General features: G+C 44.3%; 1 protein-coding gene across 7 annotated transcripts in view; it reads right to left on the reverse strand.

Annotated features, from left to right (window-relative positions):
- Positions 1-915: 915 nt before the first annotated feature.
- Positions 916-24,672, reverse strand: part of BEND7 (BEN domain containing 7) — an 85,709-nt gene continuing 61,952 nt past the window's right edge. For 3 of the 7 annotated variants that reach the window (XM_061126244.1, XM_061126249.1, XM_061126250.1), the window contains 2 exons: positions 15,664-15,783; positions 6,035-6,679 (listed from right to left, as the gene is read on the reverse strand). In XM_061126244.1, the coding sequence (XP_060982227.1) occupies positions 6,528-6,679; positions 15,664-15,783 (272 nt within the window). In that variant the 3' untranslated portion in view covers positions 6,035-6,527. The other 4 variants (XM_061126248.1, XM_061126247.1, XM_061126245.1 and 1 more) reach the window with 4 other exon arrangements.

A 24,672-nucleotide genomic window follows, 5' to 3' on the forward strand; every position in this document is an offset into this window, starting at 1 on the left:
GAGAACTAGAGAGCACAGATCTTCACCAGTAGGTGGGAACAAAGGTGTCCCGGGGCCAAATCACATGACATAGCAATAATTAAAAAATATATATAAGTGATTCCCCAGTAAAAGGGCCATATCAAGCCCTGCATGTGTGCAGGGTGGAGGGCAGGGGAGCGGTTACAGCATGAGGGGCAGGTTGGGGCCAGACCCTAAGCTTCCAAGGGAGGCGGGTACATGGAGGGTTCATGAAGGATCGGCTGGCAGGAGTTTCGATTTCCTTTCTCTCCAAGCAGTTCACCCTTGTCACCTTCACTCCTGCAATCCAGCGGCTTTCTTACCCTCCTCCCAGCTGTAGACTAGCCCACCACCCCCTTCCCCCAAACGAGGGCCCAAGAACCGGATCCTGAACCAAAGCCTGGACAGAGATGACAGACCCGCCCGGGGGGGGTCCTTTGGAGGCAGGAGGGGGCAAGTGCCCATGCAGAGTAGCGCCCTTCTGTGTTCAGGGAGGAGAATAAAAGCAATTAGGTTTGAACAGCCACTTTGCATTAGAGGAGACTGACTTGTCCTTCTGATGTGTTGTTTCCATAGAAGCGGGGCTTAACCTTTTAAGTGAAGATTATGAAGACACCTAATTCATTTAAAATTAGGCTTCAAGCATATCAGTACTTACTGCTCAAGTGTTACTGTGGGGCTTGCCATTGATCTGATTGCCAGGCAGGGCCTGTGACTTGAGATGCTCCAAGACGCTCTTTCTGGTGGCGATCTGGCCCGTGCGTTTATTTTTAAAAATTAACTTCATAAAGAGATGATAAAACTTTCACGTAGGATCACCAGAGTATTAATAATAAATACCTTTTAATTAATGGCTTGCATTGGCTCCTCTTCATAAACGTGGGAGGGCTGGCGCACAGGCACGAGACAGGCGCATTCAATTAAAGTAATTTATTGTTTTCTTCCAGAACAGACATAAAGGGTATCTTGGGACTTGATATCACAACACATGTTATACACCATTTTCACAACTAGCCTTGCATGGAATTTTTTTTTTAAAGAACATAGTAATCTTAAAAAAATCTAAATATTTACATATTAATAAAACATATATACAGAAGATTGAGACATGATCCATAGGTATGGAATAATAATTTTTTTTTTTTTGCTAAGAAAGCCTATAAAAAGGATTTCTGAGTAGAGTCTGAACAGTAGTCACAGTTAAGTAAACACAAATACAGTTTTAATTTACAAAAATGATTTTGCTGTTGCAGTTTTACAACACGTATTTCCAATTTGTGAATCCACTGCACATATCTGTGAGCTGAACAATCCCCACCCCCCTCTCAAGTAGTGAAAAATTCAAGCTCTTGCCTAGTCCTGGCAGGAAGTGCTTTGAAGTTTCATAGTGTGTATTTAACAGATTCCACAGCCGTAAGGTAAATGTTTCTACCTTTATTCCCAACGTATTCATCGTATTCATAGTATTATAACAGAGGTGAAAGGTCACTAATTAATCTTTTCAATTCCCTCAAGAAAGACTTCCTTCTGAGAGGCAGAAGACAAATTTTAAAAAATGCCTTGCAGAAAAACAAAAGCCTGGGTTCACAGTACTTTGTTAGACCCTGTGATGAACAGAGGAGTGGGTCTCAAGGAAGGGGCTACTAACTGGCCTGAAATCGAAAAGGCTGACTAAACTTGTGATGGAAACCATTTCTCTGAACCTTCCTGGAGGCTCCAAAAAGAAGACAAAAGACATACATGTATGAGATGTAGCTGTCTAGCAGCTGGATCGAGTCTATAAGCCACACCTAGACCAGCTTTGTCACTTCACAGGGACGCCTCCCAAGGCCTTGGGTTAACTAGCTGGTCTTTAGTGGATTCCTGAATCCCCCTGGAGCTCTTCTCCTAGCTCAAGGTCAACTGCCCTGTGTCACACGTATGGCACAAGTACCTTGGATGGGGTAGGAAGGAATTGAGGTTCCTGGTTTGGCTAGCAAGTTGACGGGTTGTTGCCCAGCCCAGGATGGCCATAGCCCTCACTCCTCAGCTGCCTCACCACAAAACGAGGGGTGAACTATAGGCCTGAGCTATAACTCTGAGCTCTAACACTCTCTGCTTCGATCAAATAAGTGCTAGGGACATGTGTTAAATGACAGTATAGCATACTCCCTCCCCAAGGTTTGGTGTTTCTACTGTCCAAATTCCTTTCAAGCCAACTTTTGGCCTTTGGGTCAAGTGTCAAAGATTCATGGTAATTTGCTTTATACAGTAAATGAGGTATAAAAGTAATGTTTCTAAACAAACAGGTTATTTTAAATTCACCATCTCAACTAGAGAAAGGAATCTGGAGATAAATATCTCTGTAAAACATATACCCACATGCCAAAATACTTCTTGGAAATGAACCCACATATTCATTTGTTGGTTTTATGTCAAGTGGAGAGCACGTGTGCTAGAGCTGAATGAAGTGTGAAGGGTAAGTACATTTGTGGCCAGTTGCCACACAATGCCACAACCCTGGACTACTCAGTTAGAGTCATCTGTTAAAATAGTTGTTCGGTATCATGGGGAAGGCTGCTTACTCTGAGTTTCTCACCTTCCAATTAGGTATTTTGTCACTGTGTTAACACACAACCTTCGTGAAAGATTTTTCTTTCCTGACAATTCATGTATCATTTGCACTTACCAGGGACATGATTATTTTGGGGGGAAATAATGTCACAAATGATTTCATCTAATAGGTTAGAGTCACCCTGTCTCCCAAAACAACTTTTCCATCTTCGAGGCTGATGACAGTTCTAATTAATCTTGGCCTTCACCACTGCTCCTTCAGTCCTCCTGAAAGGGCTACTCTCCTTTATAAAATGCATTGAAGCAATTTATGTTAAAATGTCTGCTTCCAAACTCTCTACCATATTCACATTGAAAAAAACAAAAGAAAATAAAACTGCTCCTTTTTGATGGACAACGAACCAACTGAATGATACGTTGGATGTTGAAAGGCTGACAGTTCAACTCTAAAGATGATTTTTTAAAAATCTTAGACCAAATCGGAGGCTTGGTTATTGCATATGACAAAGAAAGAATATGAAAACTATTCAAACATGACGGGTCAGCTCCATGGAACACCCATGCCTTGCAGTGACCTGAAATGCTAGTGGATCTTTGAGGAGATTCAAGTGGAGGAGCTGTGTGTACTAAGGAGCAGGGTCACTAAAGGAAAGTCTAGGCAGTGAAAGCTGTCCCTATGTCTTCCGGTTTTTCTCTCCTGGTGTCAAGTATATGACCTACAACAGAGACAAGAGCGTGAAGGGGGTCCCTTCTCTAGGGAGGACTTGTACGCTCTTCCATGACAGGGCCAGATGTAGGACCTCTTGGGGAGGCATCTGTGTTTTATCTCTAAATCACTGTTTCTTTTTTTTTTAAATCACTGTTTCTTAACCAAGGCTTTAGGTGTGCCAGATGAGCAATTTTAGGCCACTAGAAATCTGCAATAATGATTTTTGCAGGAAAATCCATGAATGTGGGTTACTTCTAGAGGATGTTCACGTGTATTATCCAGCAATAGATAATGGCTAAATAAAATATAATTAACCTGTAAAACAGAATATCATGCAGCTATTAAAAGAATGTGTATGGAGATTTGTAATAAAATGGAAAATTCTTGTTAGGTGGTCAACCAAAACAGAACAAAACCTTAGGGAACCAACTGGATGGATTTGACCTCCAGTGTATAAATTTTAACAAAATACAGAGAAAAGGCTGGGGAAAAAAACACCCAATAATAATGACTGTGTCTGGGTGGCAAAAGTAATTTACATTTTCTTCGTTACACTTTTCTGTATTAATTTCTAAAAGTATGTAAACGGATGCCAAATGATGACCCCAAAATGCTAAGCCTAGGTGCACTCTGCACTAACCTATTTCAAATTCAGAAGTCTCCCAACTCAGTGCTGATTCCTGGCCTTGCTCAAAAATGCTTACTGAAAGGGTTGAGGGAAGAGAAATTAAGAAAATGTTTTCCACTATAAAATATGTATCCATTTTGTTAAAACTAGATAAACAGAAGGTTGCTTAAGTGTGATGGATTGGGATAATGTCATCTGACGCCTGACCGTAAAGTTGGCCTGGTTGGTTCTGGTTCATAGAAACACTTGGGGAGTTATACCCCCGTCCCAGCCCTCCTCAACATACATGAATTTGGAAGGAGCAAAAAGACCTTAACCGGATAATAAAAGCATTGTTAAATCTTTAAAAAAAGACCAACTATGGCTGGCTCAGAGAGACCAGATAACCAGATGAGGACTATCTGGCCAGTGAGTCTCAGATCCAGGGAGGAAGCTGCATGTATGGGACGGTCTCAGACGGTCTCATTAGGAGACTCGTAAGAAGAGAGCATGCAGTCGTGGCACTGTGTTCAGAGAAGCCCCGGGCTACCAGTTTAGGTTAGAGGCTCTGGGGAGACTTGCTAGTCTAATAAGATCATTTAATTCCATGACTGCAAGATTCGGGCACCAATCCGTGACTTCTTTTCCCTTTTTCGAGATGATTAAGTGGTATTATTTCTCATGCTGTCTAGTGACTTGTATCAAATCTCTAGCAGGAGTCTAGTGAAAAGACCTGCTGGGGGTGTCCTACAACTGCCCTCACTGGGACCTCACAGCCTCAGGATCTGAGGACAAACCCGAGAGCTGAACTGCCTTTAGGCCGGCTTACGACGGGGCGACACTGAAATGGAATCCTACAGGGATTAGTACACCCATCAACTCAGGATCGCTAGGAAACATGCAGAGAAGGTTTAAGAAAGCTACGCAGTGGACTGGCTGGGAGTTGAGAGGCCTGGGCTCCGGCCAGGCCACCAACCAGCTGTGAGACCTTGAAAAGTCATTTAGTGTTTCTGGGCCTCAGGCTTTTTTACCTGTAAAATAAAAGGACTGGATAAAAACGAGGGACGGGACTAGATGACCTCTAACGTTCCTTTTTTTCTCAGAGTCCTTGAAAGTGTTTTCAGTTCCATGAGGCGGTTCTACCATCCCGGGTTCAATTTTCTCATCTGAAACATCTCTCTGCCTCCATCTTCAGATGGAAAAATGCAAAGGTATTATTTCAAGGGGAGTGGTTTTCAAATAATATACTTCTTAAAAGCCCACTGTGGCAGATGGTAGCCAGGATGGGCAGTGCAAATGCCCTGGGGACAATGGGGCTGGTTGGGGAGGAACCCTGGAAAGTATTGGGTTGGCCAAAGAGGTCAGTGGGGGTTTTCCATAAGACATTGGAAACAAAAGTTTCCAATGAACTTTTTGGCCAACAGATACAAGTAGAACAGCCAGGGGTTCCTCCAGAAGGCCTCCCAAAAGGGGACAATCTCATCATTAGTAGCAGTACTTCATGCCTCTACGGGGAGGGGGTGGTCAGAACAAGGATAATGGGAATTTTCCTGATACTCAGAGAAGGACAGGAACAATAGAGATCATGCATTTTAGTTATCTTCCCTCATAAATATGGACACATAGACAAACTAGAAGAGAAACCACTTTTCTGGCATTTCTGTAATGACTATATCCAGTGAGACCTTGATAGAAGCAGGTTGCTGTTGGCCCCCGCAGTTTATTTCATTTACCTATCCATCTATCTATCTGTTGCTTGGTTACTCGGTGACAAAGAAAGCACCGTCTCACTCGTGTGGCTGTGACTACTCTGAAGTTCACTAATGTGTGTCTGTACACCCTGAAGTCAGGGTGAGTTCTGCCTGTGTACACGGGGCCTTGCAGAGTTCCTACACATGCCTTTCACAGTTGCTGGCGCTACCACGCCAAAGGGAGAGAGAACACTGAGCTGAGCTTGTTCACCGACAGGGTTTTTGAAGGGGGAGGTGCAGGGCGATGTCTGGGTTTGGTTGTTAGAGGTATTTCAAAGGCAGTCAATACAGAATCTTGAGACCAACTGAGGGATAAACTCTGTCACGAGGTTCACTGATCGGACATCTGTCCCTCGGCCTCTCGGGTGAGAACTGAGGCACAGGCAGAGTCCAAGGTTGGAAGGATTACTGGAGAGTTAAATAATAAGTTTGAATGAAGTCGGCAGCTTATCCCTGCCACAGATGCTTCAGTGAGATGTTATATTCAGCTGATCTGGTTACAGTGTTAGTCACCTGAAGAGATGGATCAGCTTATTCACTCACTCCAAGCACAGTATTCGAAGGGTGCCCATTATAGGGAGAGTGGTGATACTGCCCCTCAAAGCCCTTTGGGGGGAGGAGGGAGAGGCCAGAACAGACAGGAGTCCCATCATAGAACAGATGGGACTAATCTAAACAGAAATATCATTTTATGTTAAAATAGATATCTTTTTAATGTCCCAAGGTTTGGGGAGGCAAAATGTGACACTAAGTTCTTAGGACTTGCTGTTCTGAGGTTTTCAAGAAGATGAAACAGAATGTGAGAAAACTGTAGCTTTTCATATTCAATTTGCAAAATCTCCCTGAACGCAGGGCACTGAGCTCCTCTGAGGACTAGGGGCTGGGTCTCTCAACGGAAGTAGTTTGCTCAAGCATCGGCATCTCTGATGTTAAAAACATTTTCAATGCAAATATTCTCATGTGCCATATTTTCCAGCGGGTGATGAAAATGGAAATGTGTTTTACCTGTTGGGGTTAGAGAAACACCGTCCAGCCGTTCATCACTGTCAGCTGCCTCTGCTGGTTACAAACATAAAATAAGAATCTCATTAGTTTCAAGGCATTCATTCATTCTGCCTAATATGGTAATACAATTTAAAAACTCCAGTGTACATAATAGTTTTCACCTTTCTTTTCCCTTCTCAGTTTAGGCTGGATCACATTAGAGATTTTAGGAGCATTACTTAAATAAAATTTTTTTAAATGATATAAAATCTATTTTCGTGTATTAAATTTTTTTATATCTTATGATCCTTATTCTATCACTAATTGATGATTTCAGTTCATTTTCGCTTATTTACACAGGCTTCGGTATCTACCCAGAATTTGGGGTGAATTGTTTAAAGCTGATTGTTGAAAGCATGTAGGTCAGTGAATTCCTATGGCAGAATTTTATTGGTCATTCACAGAAATATTCCAGTGGGGCAGGCTTATGACTGCTTGGGAACGAAACCTTTTTTGATGGCTGGAAACTCAATCTAAAATCAACATAAAGTCATGGATAAAATCAGAAATAATAATAAGCATTTCTTCAAAAGATTTGTTACTTCTATGCTTTAAAATGCAAAATGCTGCTCATCTCATATATTTCAATTACCCTTAAGAGTTTTCCAAAAGTAGATCCTTTTGTCACAGAGAACCTTCCACCAAGTACAAAAAAAGAAGGTGCCTCTTTGTTTCCTGGTAAGTGATGATGGGCTTGTCAGTTTCCTGGACGTGCTGTGGATAGGCCAGAACATTCCACAGCTACTGGGATCACTCTGGCCTGCTCCCTCTGTCCGAAGGCTGCAGCCCTGTTGGAATTTCCTGCACGTGTGCCCGAGAGGGCAGTTGGGTGAGGGCTGCTGCGTGCAACACGCTGTAATGCTGAGTTGGTGGGACACAAACTAGTGCTTTGTTCTTGTTCTGCTTGCTGTGGTTTTGTTTTTTGGGCTGCTCGACATCTTACTACCCTCACCAGGGATGGAACCCATGCCCCTGCAGAGGAAGTGCGGAGTTTTAACCACTGGACTGCCAGGGAAGTTCTTGATCATTGTGAGTTTAGACACAATCAGGGCCCAGAGGTGGATGGAGACATTCAGAGATTTCCCCTCGTTCACCTCTCTACCATCCTGTCTGCAGATTGCCACACGCTGGCCTGTGAAAGACCCATCACCCCTTACCTGCTAAACCCACCACAAAGAAAAACACTGAGACAGAGTAGTCAAGACCAGTTTTGGTTGGAGAAGACGATGATGTAGGTGAATGCTTAATAATATAAAACATATCCAGATGGGACAAATGGTAAGATTAGAATTCTGTCAGTATATTTATGGGCAAAATACAGCTCACACTAAAATGTTAAGTGTTTCTCTCTGCATGAAAAGTTTATGAATATTTAAAATTTTGTTCAAGTTTAACAAATTTTAAAATTTTCTTTCATATTTAAAAAAATAACAAGCATGTTATTTTCATATTTAGAAGACATTATTCTCTTTAAAAATTTTTATTTATTTGGCTGTTCTGGGTCTTAGTTTCAGCATGTGGGATCTAGTCCCCTCACCAGGCATTGAACTCAGGCCCCTTGCATTGGGAGTTTGGAGTCTTAGCCACTGGACCTCTAGGGACGTCCTGACACTATTCTCTTCTGATTGGTTTCAGTGAACTTGAATAGGAAGATGATCTTTCATTTTCTGGGATTTAAAAGTTTCTTCAGTAATAATAATAATAGCTATGATAGGCATCACCATTTACTAAATGCTTACCACCTACTGAGGACTTACTATATGCACCATGTCATCTAATCCTTAGCAACCCCTACAAGGTAGGTCTAGCCTATGCCCATTTGAACAAATGAGGCAATGGATTCAGACATTAATAAATTTACCTAAGGTAATAATAGAGCTAGTAAGTGATTCTGCCAAGGATTTGACTCAGGTTAACGCCTTGACTTAATCTCTTTGCTATTAATAGTCCAAACATATATAACATGCATCACTATAAGCTACATTTTTAAAACTTCAAGTTTTTTAAATTAATTTTTTAAATTGCAGTATAGCTGATTTTACAATGTTGTGCCCATCTCTGCAATACAGCAAAGGAACTCAGTTATATACATATAGACATTCTTCTTTTATATTCTTTACCATTATGGTTTATCCCAGGATATTGACTATAACTTCCTGCGCTGTACAGTAGAGCCTTGTTGTTTACCCGTCCTATGTATAATAGTTTGCATCTGCTAATCCCATGCCTTCCCTCCCTCGCCTCACTTCCCCTTGGCAACTACAGGTCTGTTCTCCAGGTGCATGAGTCTATAAAACTTAAAGTTTTAGTTCATTTTACACTTTAATAACTTCCTCTACTTTCTATGAAAAACTGCTTTTTACTGAGTGGTGACAAAAATCAGTTCCAGGGATGAAGTTGATCACTTTGTAATTCAGCTATCCTCACTTTTTAAAAACAGGCCTGTGCAAATATGTGCTCTGTAAGAACCAAACATACACAACCCCCAAATCTGTAAAGGATTATGTATAAATTAGCAGCTGCCCGCTGCATGAACAGAGCCAAGTGTCTCGGATGAAGAACATGACTGTTACTTAAATTTAATTATAACATCTGTCTGTAACAACAACAAGCTCACAGTCTTTCTTCTCTGGTGACAGGCAAGTTGTGAAATTTGAGGAAGATTGAACAAGTCCAATAAAAATGTAATAGCAGCAACAGCTTTACTCTTAGATCCAACACAAATAAAAAAAGTTGCGGTTTCCGCGCCGAGGACATAATCTAATGAAAATGATAAAAAAAAAAAAAAAATCCACACCAGGAAAGGAATCATTCCAGTTATCGAAGAAAAATTACTACATGTGATGAAAGCCCTGAATGAGTTTCTATTTGAATTTGAAGAACAACTTTTCAAGTCTGTGGGGGGCACTCCTTTTTTCATGGAGGCTGTGAGGGCTGGCTTTAGCAGTGAGTTGATTATTTGCCCAGGTAGAGTGTGTACCTAATTCCAGGAACTGGGCCAAATATGATAAATCAGGTTGAAGCTGTGGAATACCTTTGAGACAATGTATTGTCACTTAGACCAAGAAGGAGACACAAAAAGAGCAAGCAATAGCATTGACCCCCAGCCCCTTAGTTCCCATCACGTGACGACAGCAACACATGTGGCTCCAGTTCTGGTTTGCTGGGGTCCCACTTCCATGCCGCTCGGAGAGAATGAAGTGGGGGAATGAATCACTAACCCACTTGATTCTCTCCGAGCGGCACGAAGTGACAAAACTGGGAGGCAGAGCCTACTTGGCAGGTCACTGCAGAAGCGCTGCCATTTTGCCCTCCTGTGGTCTCTGTGTGGTCTCTGTGTCACCTTCCACTTCTCAGACGCTGATAGAACCTGCTAGAAGGGCAGGAGAGAACTGCCAAGGTGCCAGTCACAGCTCTCTAGGCAAAGACTCTAAAGCCAGGGTCAGAAGTGAAAGCATCCTAAATCAGATGAGACCACGACCCCAGAGCAGGGCAGGCGGTCCTCTGGGCAGGTGAGATGGGGGAGGGGGTGCAGAATGGACTGCACCCCATTCTGTACCAACAGCACGGGAATTACTGACCCAAACCCTGAGATGGTTAAGGAGTGTGTTCCCTGGCCAGTCTATCTGGGGGACGTGGAGGAAGGTCCCCACTGTGTGTGTGTGTCACAGGAAAGGGAATGGAGGCCAGAGCTTAGAGTAATTGGTTTCAGCATCTGACAACAGAAAAAAAAAAACCAAAAAAAAGAGGTGTGTTTATGTATAAAATATACACAGGAGGGGGGAACAACATCAAAACGGAGCTTGTTCTTCTAGTCCAGCATCTCTGAGAACAGTGCTCTCCAATGTATTCAGCACAGGCCCAGCGCGCTACGCCCGATGCACATCTTCTGCCTTCAAAGGTGACCCTTCAGACTAGAACTTAGTCCTTTAGGGATGGTGAGTCACTCACCTCCGATGGAGGTGCAGGCTCTGGGACCCCGAGCCCTCTTCCTCCAGGTGGTCTCTGTAGCTCCTCAGTCAGCAGTGTCAGGATGAGAATTTATCCCATCCTTTCCCCGCAATCTTCCGAGGAGCTCCGAGCACTCCCTATATCCTCTCGTGTGCGCCCATCACCCCTTGTGACACAGGGAGCGGTTCAGGTGGAAGGAGCCTGTACAGATTTGCTGGAAGCTGATGGCATGACCGGGACCAGGGTGCAGGGGCCACAGGGCAGCAGGTGGCTGTGTGGGGCGGCTGTGGCTCTTTTCGTCTCCTTGGGACTAACCTCATATTACATTTCAGTCTCTCCACAGTGATAAATCTCAGTTCTCTCTGACAATAGACTTAGTGTCTTTTGTTCTGGGGGTTCGAGAATTTGCTCTGAAAAGCCAACAGGTAGATACAAGTGCTCACATACTCAAAACAGTCAGGATGGGTTAATGCAGAATTCAGGCTAACAGGGACAGTGTTCTGGCTTCTTCTTGGAATTTGATTAGGGATCATCTGAGACATGCACCCAACATGACGCCAGTGCTCACTTAACAAGGGGTGACTCAGGGTGCTGTCCTTCCTAACACCTGTCAGTCAGCTGCAAAGAGCTCTTTCCTTGGAGCCTGAGATCTAAGGGGTCAAGAGTCACAAGGCGGCCTTTGTAAGGCGTCTCCAGGCAGAGACAGGGGGCCTTCAGCCTGAGAAGAGATGAGACCCGCCAGCAGAAGGTTGATCTTCCCAGGTGTTCTTCAGTTAATCCACTCAGCGTGAGCTCCAGGCATCCTGACTCACGACTCTGAACCTTTGGGGGAGGCTGGGAGAAGCAGCAGCCGGGAGGGAAGAAAGAGGAGTAAGGAGATGGGGACAGAGAAGTGAGAGAAAGGACCTGAGGAGGGAGGATAGGCATCTGGAGAGTGGCTGCAGGGGTACCCTGGACACAGCCACCCCCAGGTTCTGGGGGGGATGGGGAAGCACTTGAACCTCAAGTAAGGAACTGATGGGTTATTCTCCGGGATTTCACGTGACTGCGATGAGCTAAGACCTGTTCGCTGTGGACTGCTGTCCCTTTGTTTCTATTCATTGGTTCATTGGTTCATTGAACAAATAGTCCCACGTGTCCACGCTGTGGCACATGCTGTTCTAAACATTTAGGGACACACAGCCTCTGCTCCCAAGGATCTCGTGGAGGAGACAGGTGTGTCCCTGTCACTATTCCGGTGGCGGAAGATCAGTGTCTGGGCTGCCTGTGAGGCCTCCAGGAGGAAGTAACCTTTGAGATGCTGCATGTTTTCCAAGCAGAGAGAAAGTGGGTGTGGGGGTGCCAGCCTATTTCAGACCAGGGAGGGGGCTGATGTGGCTTCAGGGGGCAGAAGCTGATGGCAGGCGATAAGACTGGCGCTAGATGGTGAATAACCATGGATGCTGTGCTGAGAGGGGCGTTTAGCAGGGATTTTATTTGGAGGATGACAGGAAGTCAGATGTATTTAACCCAGGGCGGGGCATGAACAGACCCCATTAGCAGAGGCACAGGGAACAAGACTCGGGTCTCAGGATATGGCCAAGCTTGGAGCCGCGCGCTGGGGACGATGGGTCAGTGGACGTCACCAGGGAGGATGCAGGACAGAGGAGACAGGCAGAAGTGAAAGAGGCGGGGGAGGAGACCCCAGACACTGAGGGGGAATCTGGAAGAGAAACAGAATGAAATCGCAGAACCTGGGGGAAGAGCGTGTCAAGAAGGAGATTCGACAGGGTAAAAATCAGTACGGAGGTCAAGTTCTACTGTTAATATAAACAAGTGAAATCTGATAATCCAATGTGAACGTGGCAAACGTTCCTGCAGAGGAGTGAAGTCAGAGGGCAAAATGCAATGGATCCTAAGCTGCTATATAGCATGGGGAGCTCAGCCATGATCTGTGATGACCTAGAGGGGTCGGATGAGAGGGAGGGGATTATGTATATGTGTACATATAACCGATTCGCGACGTTGTCCACAGAAACTAACACAACATTGTAAAGCAATTATCCTCCAGTAAGAAATAAATAAAGTGAACTGGGATGGGGAGGCGAACTCTGGGAACAGAGACCCTTTGGGAAGAAATCTGACCAACGACGCCAGGAGAAAGACAGAGAAGTGCTTTTAAGATGTGCAAGGAAAAAGGAGTCACTTTGTTTTGTTTTGAGTTGGCAAAGGGAAGGAGAATAAGGGGGCATTTTTTGAGCATTATTATATTTCTGCTCTCCATCAGTGGCAATACTTTATCTAATTTTAATTCTGAAAACACGCCGTGGAAGGTATCAGCCTCGTTATATAAATGGAGAACCCGAGGCTCAGAGAGGTTGAGACATTGGTCCAAGTTTGAGTTGGCAAAGGGAAGGAGAATAAGGGGGCATTTTTTGAGCATTATTATATTTCTGCTCTCCATCAGTGGCAATACTTTATCTAATTTTAATTCTGAAAACACCCCGTGGAAGGTATCAGCCTCATTATATAAATGGAGAACCTGAGGCTCAGAGAGGTTGAGACACTGGTCCAGGTTGCCAGGAGATTGTAAACGGCAGACCAGAGCTAGGAGGGCAGCGTGTCCTCTGCACCGCGCTGTGCTGTGTTTATTGCTGGTGATTTGGGGATGCAGGAGGCAGAGAAGAGGAGGGTGAGGGCATGACTTACTGTCCAAGCCTGAAAACCTTTGAGAGCGAAAGGAGCGTCACTGATAATCACGCCTGGACCATAGGAGCAAAATAGCTGCCCTGGCATAGCAGGCCGGTGGGTCTCCTGACTGAGGACGCAACTGTGGCAGCCCAGTGACCCCCACACTGCCAAGCACGGCTGTGCCCAAAGACAGACCTCTTCTGAGAGGTACGCTAACTTCGCTGATAGGCATTCCTGTATAGCACACGTCAGGAGCCTCAGGACAGCGCTGAGACTGGCTGTACTTCTTGTCCCCTCAGTGATGGAGACCCAAGGAGGAGAAGGACCTGGTGACTTGTCTGAGGACCAGAGCTGGCGGAGAGCAGACATGAGTCCTGGGAACTGGATCTACTAACTTCTCTGTGACTTGTTACCTAAAGCGATAATCCATTTGTTTACCAGTTAAATTAGTAGTCCACTGCTCTTTATAAAAAGAGAATCAGTTAAGTGTAAGAAGAAGCTAGAAGGGTAAAGAAGGAGGAAGGGAAGATTTTTTAATAGAAAACTCATCTAGGAGTTGAGTCCTGCTGGCTACTTTTATAGACCCGTAAGGGTTTTTTTTTTTTTTTTAATTGTTATTTATTTTTGGCTGTGTTGGGCCTTTGTTGCTGCTGATGGGCTTTCTCTGGTTGCGGACAGCAGGCTCTATTCTCTGTTTTGGTGCGAGGGCTTCTCACTGTGGTGGTTTCTTATGGCAGAGCACAGGCTCTAGGTGTAAAGACTTCAGTAGTTGCGGTGCACAGGCTTAGCTGCTCTGTGGCATGTGGAATCTTCCTGGACCAGGGACTGGACACGTGTCCCCTGCATTGGCAGGTGGATTCTTACTCACTGTGCTACTGGGGAAGTCTGACTATAAGCTTTTTCACACTGGAAAACCACGTGGTCCCTCCATGCTCTGGGTCTTGTCAAAGGCACTCTGAGCCTGAGCCCAGAGCTCTCCTTCCAAGGGCTGGTAACTGGGCTCCTCAGGACCCTTGGTCACAGTTACTTCTACTCATGGTGAGAATTCCAAGAGGCTGTGTTACAGACAGTCTCCTGAGTTTGTACCACTGTTCTCATGGACCTCCAGACCTCTGTTAAATCCCAAAGTGTGACATTCTAGCATCTAAACTCTGTCTCCCCAGATGAATGGAAAAAGAAGATGTGGGACATATATGCCATGGAATATTACTCGGCCATAAAAAATGAAATAATACCATTTGCAGCAACATAGATGCAACTAGAGATGATCATACTAAGTGAAGTAAGTCAGAGGGAGAAATGCCACATGATACCACTCATATGTGGAACCTAAAATATGGCACAAATGAGCCCACCCATGAGAGAGAAACAGACTCAGAGAACAAGCTTCTGGTTGCCAGAGCGAAAGGGGGAGGGGGAGGGATGGACCGGGAGTTTGGGGTTGGTAGATGCAAATTATTGTATTTAGAATGGATACACAACAAGGGCCTACTGTACAGCACAGGGAACTATATTCAATATCCTGTGGTAAATGATAATGGAAAAGAATATAAGAAAAGAATGTCCGTATGAGTTAGAGCTGAGTCACTCTCTATAGCAGAGATGGGCACAGCATTGCAAATCAGCTATATTTCAATAAAAATAAATAAAATCTGTCTGCCAAACTCTCACATCACAGCCACAGAGGCATAGAAGGCTCTTAGAAGGCCAGGGGTCCTGAGATTTGATTAGGAATTATGCTTTGTTTTGTTTTTAAAATAATAACTACATAATGGCAGAAAACTGACTCCAAAGGGATTCTTCACTGGTAAACTGTCCCACTGCTACTTTGGGGAGACTGAGAATTCAGATGCCCAGGTCGAAACGGGCAAATGCAACCAGTGTTCACTTTTCCTAGAAGAATTATCCCAGAATTGCCAAGCCCAGATTGAAAAAAAAAAAAGGTAAGTGAATAGTTTACTTAAAAAGCCCTTTCTATTTCACATGGATGTTTATTGTTATTTCATTTTTTTTTTAACCTAAAGCAACTAGTACTTTTTATAAAGTCATGCAGATCCAAACAAATAAAAACCAACAGGTAACAGAAGCAGATCACAAAAGAAAGACCTTGTTTCAAACACAAGACTACCAATGAGATTAGCAATCTTTTTCATTTGTGCTATTTAAAGTAAACGACCTGATGTAATTGTCACTATTTAATCTTAGGGTGAATTTCAAAATCATTTGAATAAGATTTTAAAACACAAAACCAAGGCACATTATATAAAGCTTCTCCTTCAAAAGACAATGAAGTATCCGAGAGTAAATAACTGTATTTCGCAACATCTAAGAATTCAGTTGAGGGCTTCTGCAATTATTTTCTTGCAGCTTATTCATACCTGAGCCTCTTTTTAACCTTCTTCTCGCCAGTTTGATTTGATCCTGCAGAATCTGAACCCAGTCTCTTGGGCCAGGAAGTTTATCCACGTGATTAGCAGTGCAATATTTTTCTGTGAAGACTGAAAGAAAATGTGAAATATTGTTAAACATTTGAAAAAAGAAAATGCAGATTTGAAATAGGATCAGACCCCCAAGAAGGGGCAGGGGGAAGTATATTTCTAAAAGATATCAGTTCTGCAGTGGCTATTCTCCAAATCCATATGACATTCTTTTGGTGAAGATGGAGCTTGGCGGGGCCCATCCTGCACACCATATCCTGTGCTTCCAAATGAAACTGGCTATAAATGCTAGTAGTTCTACTGAAACTGCTTTTTCTGATTGCTCCACGTCCAAGTGTATTGTCTTATGGGCAGAGAAAATGCTTCCTAGGGGGTCCATTGGCCCCATGACAGAATTCTGCAAGTGTATTAATGTATTTCACTTTTCTGTTGTTAACTCAAAATCACATGGAGGGGACTTCCCTGGCGGTTCACTGGTTAAGACTTCCAATGCAGGAAGTATAGGTTCGATCCCTGGTCAGGGAGCTAAGACCCCACACACCTCGAGACCAAAAAACCAAAACACAAAACAGAAGCAATATTGTAACAGATTCAATAAAGACTTTAGAAACGGTCCACATCAAAAAACAAATCAAATGGAAAATTACACAGAGAGATGATGTTCTCATGGTGATTCCTGCTAACTGGACCAGTGCTCAGTGGATCAATGCAGTTGGGTCTTAGTGAAAGCTCCAATCCTACTTTGAGTCAACTTCTTGCATCCTGAACTAGCAGCTCCTAGAGAAGAGCTCCCTGGAAGCACAAAGGAAGCTCTGGGAGTTGTGTGCCAGGACACAAGGGAGCAGGACAATTATCTGAGCAAAGCCGCACAGCGTGCGACGGTGCACAGGGCGCTGGGGCTGGCACTTCCGCTTCATGCTGCATTCCCGAGCATTTTTCAACCTGCTCCCCTTGAGGTCAAGGCCTGCCATGCGGTCATGTCACATTGCCTCTTTGGTGTTTAAAACAGTGATCATTTTAATGTTTTAAAGGTTTCTTTTAAAAAGAAAGGACACAGGAAAATGTTGTCAGATTCAACTAACTGTGAACAATTTCTATTGAATAAAAAATAAAATTTTCATTTGAATGAGCAGAGCTAGTGGCACTAGCTTCCACCACCACAGGAAGAGCTCGTCCCAAATAAAAGCGTAACTTCAAGCCTCCACGGATAAATGGACAAAGACTTAGCAAAAAACAATATGGAAAACATTCAAGTAAGGGGTAAGCCCCTAGGTTGCAAAACACATATCTACTAAATTAGCTAAGTGATTAAGATAATACTAATATTGATGAAATTGTGTGGACCTGGTACATGCAAGTTTGACTGTTGGCTTAAACTGGCAAGACTCTTTTCGGAAATAAGATGGCTGTATATGACAAGGGACATAAAACTGTTATTCCTCTAGATTGGTAATCCTACGTCTGTAAATTTATCCTAAGTAAACAGTGATGTGAGAGAAGGGGAAAAAGTCATAAACAGTCTGGAATCTGTGGGGGATGGGTTTCAGGACCCCCCCGGGTGCCCAAATCCATGGATGCTTAAGTCCCATATGTACAATGTGTATTATATGCATACCACCCATGCACACCTTCCCATATACTTTAAATCATCTCAGGGATGATTTAGAATACTTAACACAATGCAAATACTATGTAAATAAGATGCCTGCACTTGGCAAGTTTGTTTTGTTTGGAACTTTCTGGAATTTTTTCCCAAATATTTCTATTGGCAGCTGGTTGAACCTGCAGGTGCAAAGTCCGTGGATGCAGGGGTGGGGTAGGGTGGGGCGGGGGGAGTGTACACACATCAACAATCCAGTTGTGCCGGAGGAGATTCAGGGCGGCCCGGGACGGGTAGCTATGTGTGTGGGGGAGCACGGATGCCTTTGAGGAATATGCATAGTCATAGAGTTGGGGTGGCGCTAGTGAAGACAGAAGGGATGATGGAACAGATGGGGAACTGGCATTTCTGGAGACTCACATGACTTGTAAATCCAGGAGGAGGGATTGTGAGGGGATGGGCCAGATGCATCAGGCACGGTTTGGGACACGCTGAGTTTGGGACATCTGTGGAGCTCCCACAGGGCACGGCTGGCAGTTGTTTCAACACAGATGCCTGTAGTTCAGGGAAGGGGTTTCTGCCCAAGATGTAGACTTCAAGGGCACAAACGTGTGTGGTTGTTAAAACGACAAGAGAAAACACAGTGGGCAGGGAGAAGGTTTCAACAGAGGGCTGGGCAAAGCACAGAACAGCAGGAACCCCTGGGGTCTGAGGGAGGCTAAGGCATAGGGCCCAGGGAGCAGCTGGGAAGCATGGTCTGGTGCAGGTGGGAGTGCGTGAATACACTACAGGGGACAGACCCGCAGTCCCCGGTGCAGAAGAGACAGGAAGGAGGTGTGGAGAGGGTCCCTGGCAGCCGGCAAGGACGTGGGGAAGGTGACCAGAGATAGCACTCTCCAAACACCACGTTTGTGGGAGCGGGTAAGAAGAGGAGGAGGAAGGCTGGGGCGGGGGAAGGCAGGCAGCACTGTGGGAGGGGGTAGGATCCAGAGAGAAGAAAGGAACAATCAGAGGAACCATATACCAGAGAAACTGGGGGCTGGGATCCTGGAGAGAGAGGGGTGACCCTCGACCAGAATCAGGAGGAAAACTTCCTCCTCTGAACCCAGAGAACGGGAAGACAGGGGTGGATTTAGAAGTGGTCAGAGGTGGTCATCACTGCCCCTGAGGCCTCACTGGACCTGGCAGTGAGGGGCGGGGAGAGTGTGGGAACATCTGGAATTGTAAGGCAGTGAGGATGCAGGGTGCTGAGCAGGAGGGCCGCGTGATTGTGGTGGCAACCGCAGGGCAGGTGTTTTCTCCAGGGCACTTGGCAGCTCCTCGTCCGGAGAGGAGATGGCGGATGAGAAGGCTGGTCTAGGGTTACGAATTTGCTGGCTGGTTTTGGCAAAGGTACAGGATATAAAGGACAGCATTGAAGATGTTGGTGAAGATGCCTGCTCCCCTCCCCCGGAATGAATTACTGCTTCCTTCATCCATTTTCCTTTCCACCCAAATCTAGGAAGCAAGTGAAGCCAGAAAATGGTTCAGACTTGGGACGATCTAAGAGACCAGGTAATGGAAATCTCAGTGGGGTTGGCAAGCAAGTGCCAGGGATAAACGGTAGCAGGACGTGCCGTCAGCAGTGTAGGGCTGAAGTGGAGGTTGAGAGCTTGTGGACGAGGTCTGGACACTCTAGCTCTAGGCGGTCATGTGAATGGTAGGGTTTTCCCAGATGCCAGCAGGACCTGGGGGAGAGAGGATGATGCGGAGTGGTGCTGACGTAAAGTCTGTATCCCAACTCCCAACTGAGAGGAGGAGGAGGCAGAATTAAGGTCCAGGGAAAACATCAACAGGCTGCCCACCACAGGATGCATGGGCCATGCAAGTAAGCAGGCTCCACCCAGGAGAGAGGCAGAGGGGACAATACCCTGGGGATGGGGCTGCCTGCGAGTCTCCTCTACCAGACTGTAGACAACTTCAGGGGCCTGCGTCTTATCTCCCTAAAAGCACCTACTGCAGTGCCCCCAACTAAGAGCCCCATAAACGTCTGAAGGATAAACAAACATACTTTCTGCTTTTGTTTCTGACGGAAGTAAATACAACAGCTCAGACATTTAGGCCAATTGGAGGAGCAAGGCCTATCTGAATTAGCAGAAAGTCTTAATGGAATATATTTAAAGTAACCAGGTTTTATTATAGTGAAATACCCACAATGACATTTCTTATTGTGACACTTCTTAATCAGAGCTGCAGAAAGGTTCTTGAAATCCTGTTTGAACGACTAGAAAAAAGTACCTGTATTTGGCACCCTATTAGTTTATAAGAAAATTGTACCACAAAATGATTGAGTGTACCATCTTACAGGTAAACATCTCCCTCCTTCCTTGTAATGTTATTTATGTAATTAATTTCCATGGCAACCCCTCTCTTCCTAGACTGGGAAATGCATGCATCCAAATTAGCCCAGATTAGGAAGTAAAGATTTGAAATAAACCAAATAGATTTGGATTATGCCAACATCGAAGTGATTCCCGGCAGACGCATGTGTCAACGAGCAAGTTCAGGAGTAGAGGGAAGGTCCCCTACTGTGTCGGTGGCATCCAAGGGGATCTTTCTAATCTCATCCTGAGCTCAAGTATTCTGCTGCGTGTTCAAAAGGCAACAATTGCTGGCTATTTTTTTCTCCTTTCAGCAAAAGCTTATCTGCTTTCAATCACGAGAGACCAGGGAACTCTCTGCCTCCTCGGTCTGCATCTGAGAACTTTGAAGGCAAAGCATTAGGCTTTCGGGGGGAAAAAATACATCTACAAACAATTATTTCCACTGAGCATATTACTGATGTTCTCGTTTCTGGCTTACACCCAAACTTAAAAGAAACTTTTAACTAGAATCTACATACAGAGGACGAAATCCTATTCCTTGTGACATGGGTAGATGAGGCCTGAGAAAGGGGCCAAAGGTTTGTGGTTGGATTGATCTGAAAACATTCCATATGCTATGTGGATAGGTATTGGGTAAGCAGAACATATTTTTGCTATCTGAATCTATAGCTAAAGGTCAAGCTATTACCCTGCTAACAGTTTCATTAGGAGTAATGATGTGAAAAGAGGTATTGCAGTAATGCGTTGGGCTTCCTACTATGTTAATAGTGGGTCATTAAGAATCAGAGGAGAACAATTTGCATTTATCCTTAGAATGCGATAGGTCCTGAAAAGAAATTTCCCTTCTCTCCTAGTTTAATATATTAAGGGGAAGAGAGGGATGATTTTACACAAGTCCAAATTATCTGAACAAGTGGATTAAGGCCAACCATTAAACTGAATACAACTGTGGAAGCATCTACTCTGCTTAACATCATCTGAGGTCCCAAGGCACAAAGATGCATGAAGTCGCCAGGGATATGACAAAGGTTCAATTTGATCTGTACGCAAATAAGGACTTTTCTCAGATGCCTGCATTCATTCAAACCCTGCCCTTTAATTGTGCATCAATAATGAATAAGCTAGTGGTGGCTAAGCAGATCCTTCCCTGGGAACCCGGCATCTGATGTCATTACCAGTGAATACAGTGGTGTGGCGCGAGTCTGGATGTGACAGGGTTTTGGGATGATTCAAGTACTTTACATTTTTGGGCATGTTCTTTCTATTATTACATCAGCTCAGATCATCAGGCATTAGATCCCAGAGGTTGGGGACCCTTGTTCTAGAGGGCTCTCCATGTAGGTTTTTCTGGCTCTCTGCACTGGGAAAAGCAGGGCACGGTACAGATGTTGAAAGAAAGCCCCTGGATCGCACAGACAATGTAATGAAGCAGGAGAAGGCTTGGGGAGCTTTCATTTCACCATGCAATTCACCATGAATAACTTCAGGCAGCCCTGAGAGCCTACTTCTGATTGGCAGACTTGGTGTAAACTTCTGATCAGAAAAAACGAGCAGAAATCAAGGTTTACATCAATCAGAACTGAAAGTGGAGTCCTCGTTAGATCTGCTAAACTCCTGGACCTTGTGAGCGGCTGGGGACTGAGGGTGAGAAAGACAGCTGTCCGCAGCAGGGTCCTGGGGATGTGCAAGCGGGGAGGAAGCTTGGGACCAGCCCCAGAGGAGAGCTGGACAAGCCGACTAGGTTTCCCTGCAGGCTGCTTGCGCCCACATCCACCCACCTAAGTGAGGATAGGTCAGCCAGCTCCCCAGCCCACAACCAACCATTCCCTCTTTCCTTTGCCTCTTTCCAAGCTATGATTTGAAACTCCTCATGTGCTGAGCACCATCTGTCTCATTTAAGCTTGGCAGGAGCCTGGTGGCACAGGTATTGGGATCCTATTTCTTTTGTGATGACAAGCTGAAAGTTCAGGCAGGTTAAATAACTGGTGCAAGGTGGCACAGCTAATAGGGATTATTTTCCATATAAGTTATTTAATTTTTAAGGCAGTCATGAAATTAAAAGACACTTGTCCCTTGGAAGAAAAGTTGTGACAAACCTAGACAACGTATTAAAAAGCAGAGACATCTCTTTGCTGACAAAGGTCTGTCTAGTCAAAGCTATGGTTTTTCCAGTAGTCATGTATGAATGTGAGAGTTGGACCATAAAGAAGGCTGAGCACTGAAGAATTGACGCTTTCAAACTGGAGCTGAAGAAGACTCTTAAGAGTCTCTTGGACAGCAAGGAGATCAAACCAGTCAATCCTAAAGGAAAACAATCCTGAGTATCCATTGGAAGGACTGATGCTAAAGCTGAAGCTCCAGTACTTTGGCCATCTGATGTGAAGAGCTGACTCATTGGAAAAGATCGTAATGCTTGGAAAGATTGAGGGCAGGAGAACGGGGTGGTAGAGGATGACATGGTTGGATGGTATCACTGAATCAATGGACATGAGTTTCAGCAAGCCCCGGGAAATAGTGAAGGACAGGGAAGCCTGGCATGCTGCAGTCCATAGGGTTGCAAAGAGTTGGACACGACTTATCGATTGAACAACAATGAGCACACAGATTCTGGAAAAGAACAGTGGCTGAATTCTCCATAGGAACGAATCTATAGCCGAGGTAATGCTTACATGTGACAGCTGTGAACGCTGGTGGTACTTTCACCCACACAAGACAGAGGCATGGCTGCCATGGGGTGGGAGAGCCCTCCCCGGGTCTGCGGGATCACGCCTCCCCCTCCAGATCAAGGGGCCCAGGTGGCCTTGGTAAGGAACGGGGAGGGACACAGCCTCGGGTAGCTTGGGTGCATAGCAAGGATGAAATAAGACATCGGCAGAACAAAGATGGAAAGACTATGCCACACAGACCCGCATTTCAAAGAATGACCTAAGGCTGTGCCTGAGGATGAAGAAACAGAATGTGGGAGGAAAGAACAGGAAGGGGGAGGGGAAAAAAAGAGGCCAGGACCTGCAGGATATTAAGAATTACAGCAATGCCAAACTAATGAAAACTGTGTAGTACTGGCTCAGAGGCAGATAAAAGACCGAATGTAAACATGGAAAGGGGGCGATTAGTTTATGACAGAGGTGGATTACAATTCACATTAAAAAAAAAAAAAAAAAGAGTATGGTGTTAAAATAACTGATGACCCATAGGAAAAAAAACACATTCAATCCCTCCCTCAAATTTTATAGCAAAGGTAAATTCCAGATGGATAAAAGACTTGAATATGAAAGAGAAAACTTGAAAACTTTGTTGGGAAAAAAAAAAAAAAAAAGAATATCATTACATAATCAGGGCAGGGAGGACTTCTTAAAAAGGGCACAAGAAATGCACTAGGCATAAAGTAATCCATCTGACTGCTAATTCTAAACTCTGGTATGATAAAGGTCAAAAGTTTCTACAAGTTGAAAAATAAGAAAAAATATTTTCAACACCTGAAACAGAGGAAAGAATTCATGTAAGTCAACAAGGAACCAACAACCTGATGGGAAACACAGGAAAAGGATGGATGTTCACAGGCAAATAACCAAATAGTAATAAATATGAAATGATGCTCAACCTCATTACTTATCAGGGAACCCACCCCTTAGGTGCTACTTGAGACCCATCAGACTGACAAAAAGTCAAATTTGTTAACACCAGATGTCAGTGAAAATAAGGAAAAATGGGATTTTGGATCCATTTCGGGGGGATGTCTAAACCATACTGTTAGCATTAGAGAGCTGTTGGACAAATCTTAGTGGTGATGACAACACTTCTACCCTGAGACTTAGTTCCACTGCCTGCTGCACGCCGCCTTCCACAGGAAATCAAGAGCAAGGAGGACCAACATAACTGTCTATGAACAGAAGACTGGGGAAAGAAAGTGCTTTATTTATACAGCGGTGAGCAGTTAAAAGGAATAAACTAGATTTATAATGTACTGATATGGATCAATTTGAGGATAAAAAGACACAAACTTGCAAAAAAGTACAGTATGAAGCCATGTATGTACACTCACAAATTCGCAAAGTAGTAAATGTGATGAATGCATACATATTTGAGCAGTAAAGATGAAAAAAATGAATGGGGAAGATTCACACCAACTTCACGATACTCTGGAACAGGAGGGAGAAAGAGCAAGAGAGTCTGGTGGAGGAACATTTTGATTCTTAAAAAATTAAGGAGAGAGGGTGCGGTATGAAGTAAGTCTAACATCTGTTTTCAATCTCGGTAGTAAGACAGAACAGGAATCTTGGAAAATATCTTCAACACATTCAAGATGAAGAGGAATGTATTATTTCCACTTTTGACCTCAAGACTACTTACTGCTAATTCGGACAAACGCTGTTTGTAGATCAGTCTATGAACAGATCAGACAACGTCTCCTAGGATGAGGCTGTGGAAATACCAGTGCTGAAGGGTCTCAAGATCATGCCTTACACACACTCTCTCTTGCAATGAGCACCAGAAGCTTTCTGTAAAAGAGAGCCAGCAGGGACTTCTCTGGTGGTTCAGTGATTGAAACTCTGAGCTTCCACCGCAGGGGACATGAGTTCAATCCCTGGTCAGTAAACTAAGATTCTGCATGCTATGCAGCATGGCCAAAATATAAATAAAAGAGACCCAGGAGAAGTCTGGGTGATTTGCCTGCTAGAAATAACAGGTGAAGGCAGGAATCCATCATCCTGAAGGTCTCAGCTGAAGTGTAACCTTCTCAGGAAGGGCCTCCCTGAGTTGGTGAACTAGTGGTTTTTAAATCATACCATCTAGTGATCATCTGGATTATCGACAAGCGCAGAGATCACAGCTCTCTTGTTAGTGACTGGCACATGACAGGCAGCATAAATGCATGGCTGGTGGAAGAATAAATCGGAGAAACTCTTTTTTTCAGGTCTGTGACTTAACTCAAAAGAACTGAAGGAAGAATTCTTCAGTAAATAGTAATCAGTCTTGAAAGACACT

The sequence above is a fragment of the Dama dama genome, chromosome 23, assembly GCF_033118175.1.
Source record: "Dama dama isolate Ldn47 chromosome 23, ASM3311817v1, whole genome shotgun sequence".
NCBI classification, from domain to species: domain Eukaryota; kingdom Metazoa; phylum Chordata; class Mammalia; order Artiodactyla; family Cervidae; genus Dama; species Dama dama.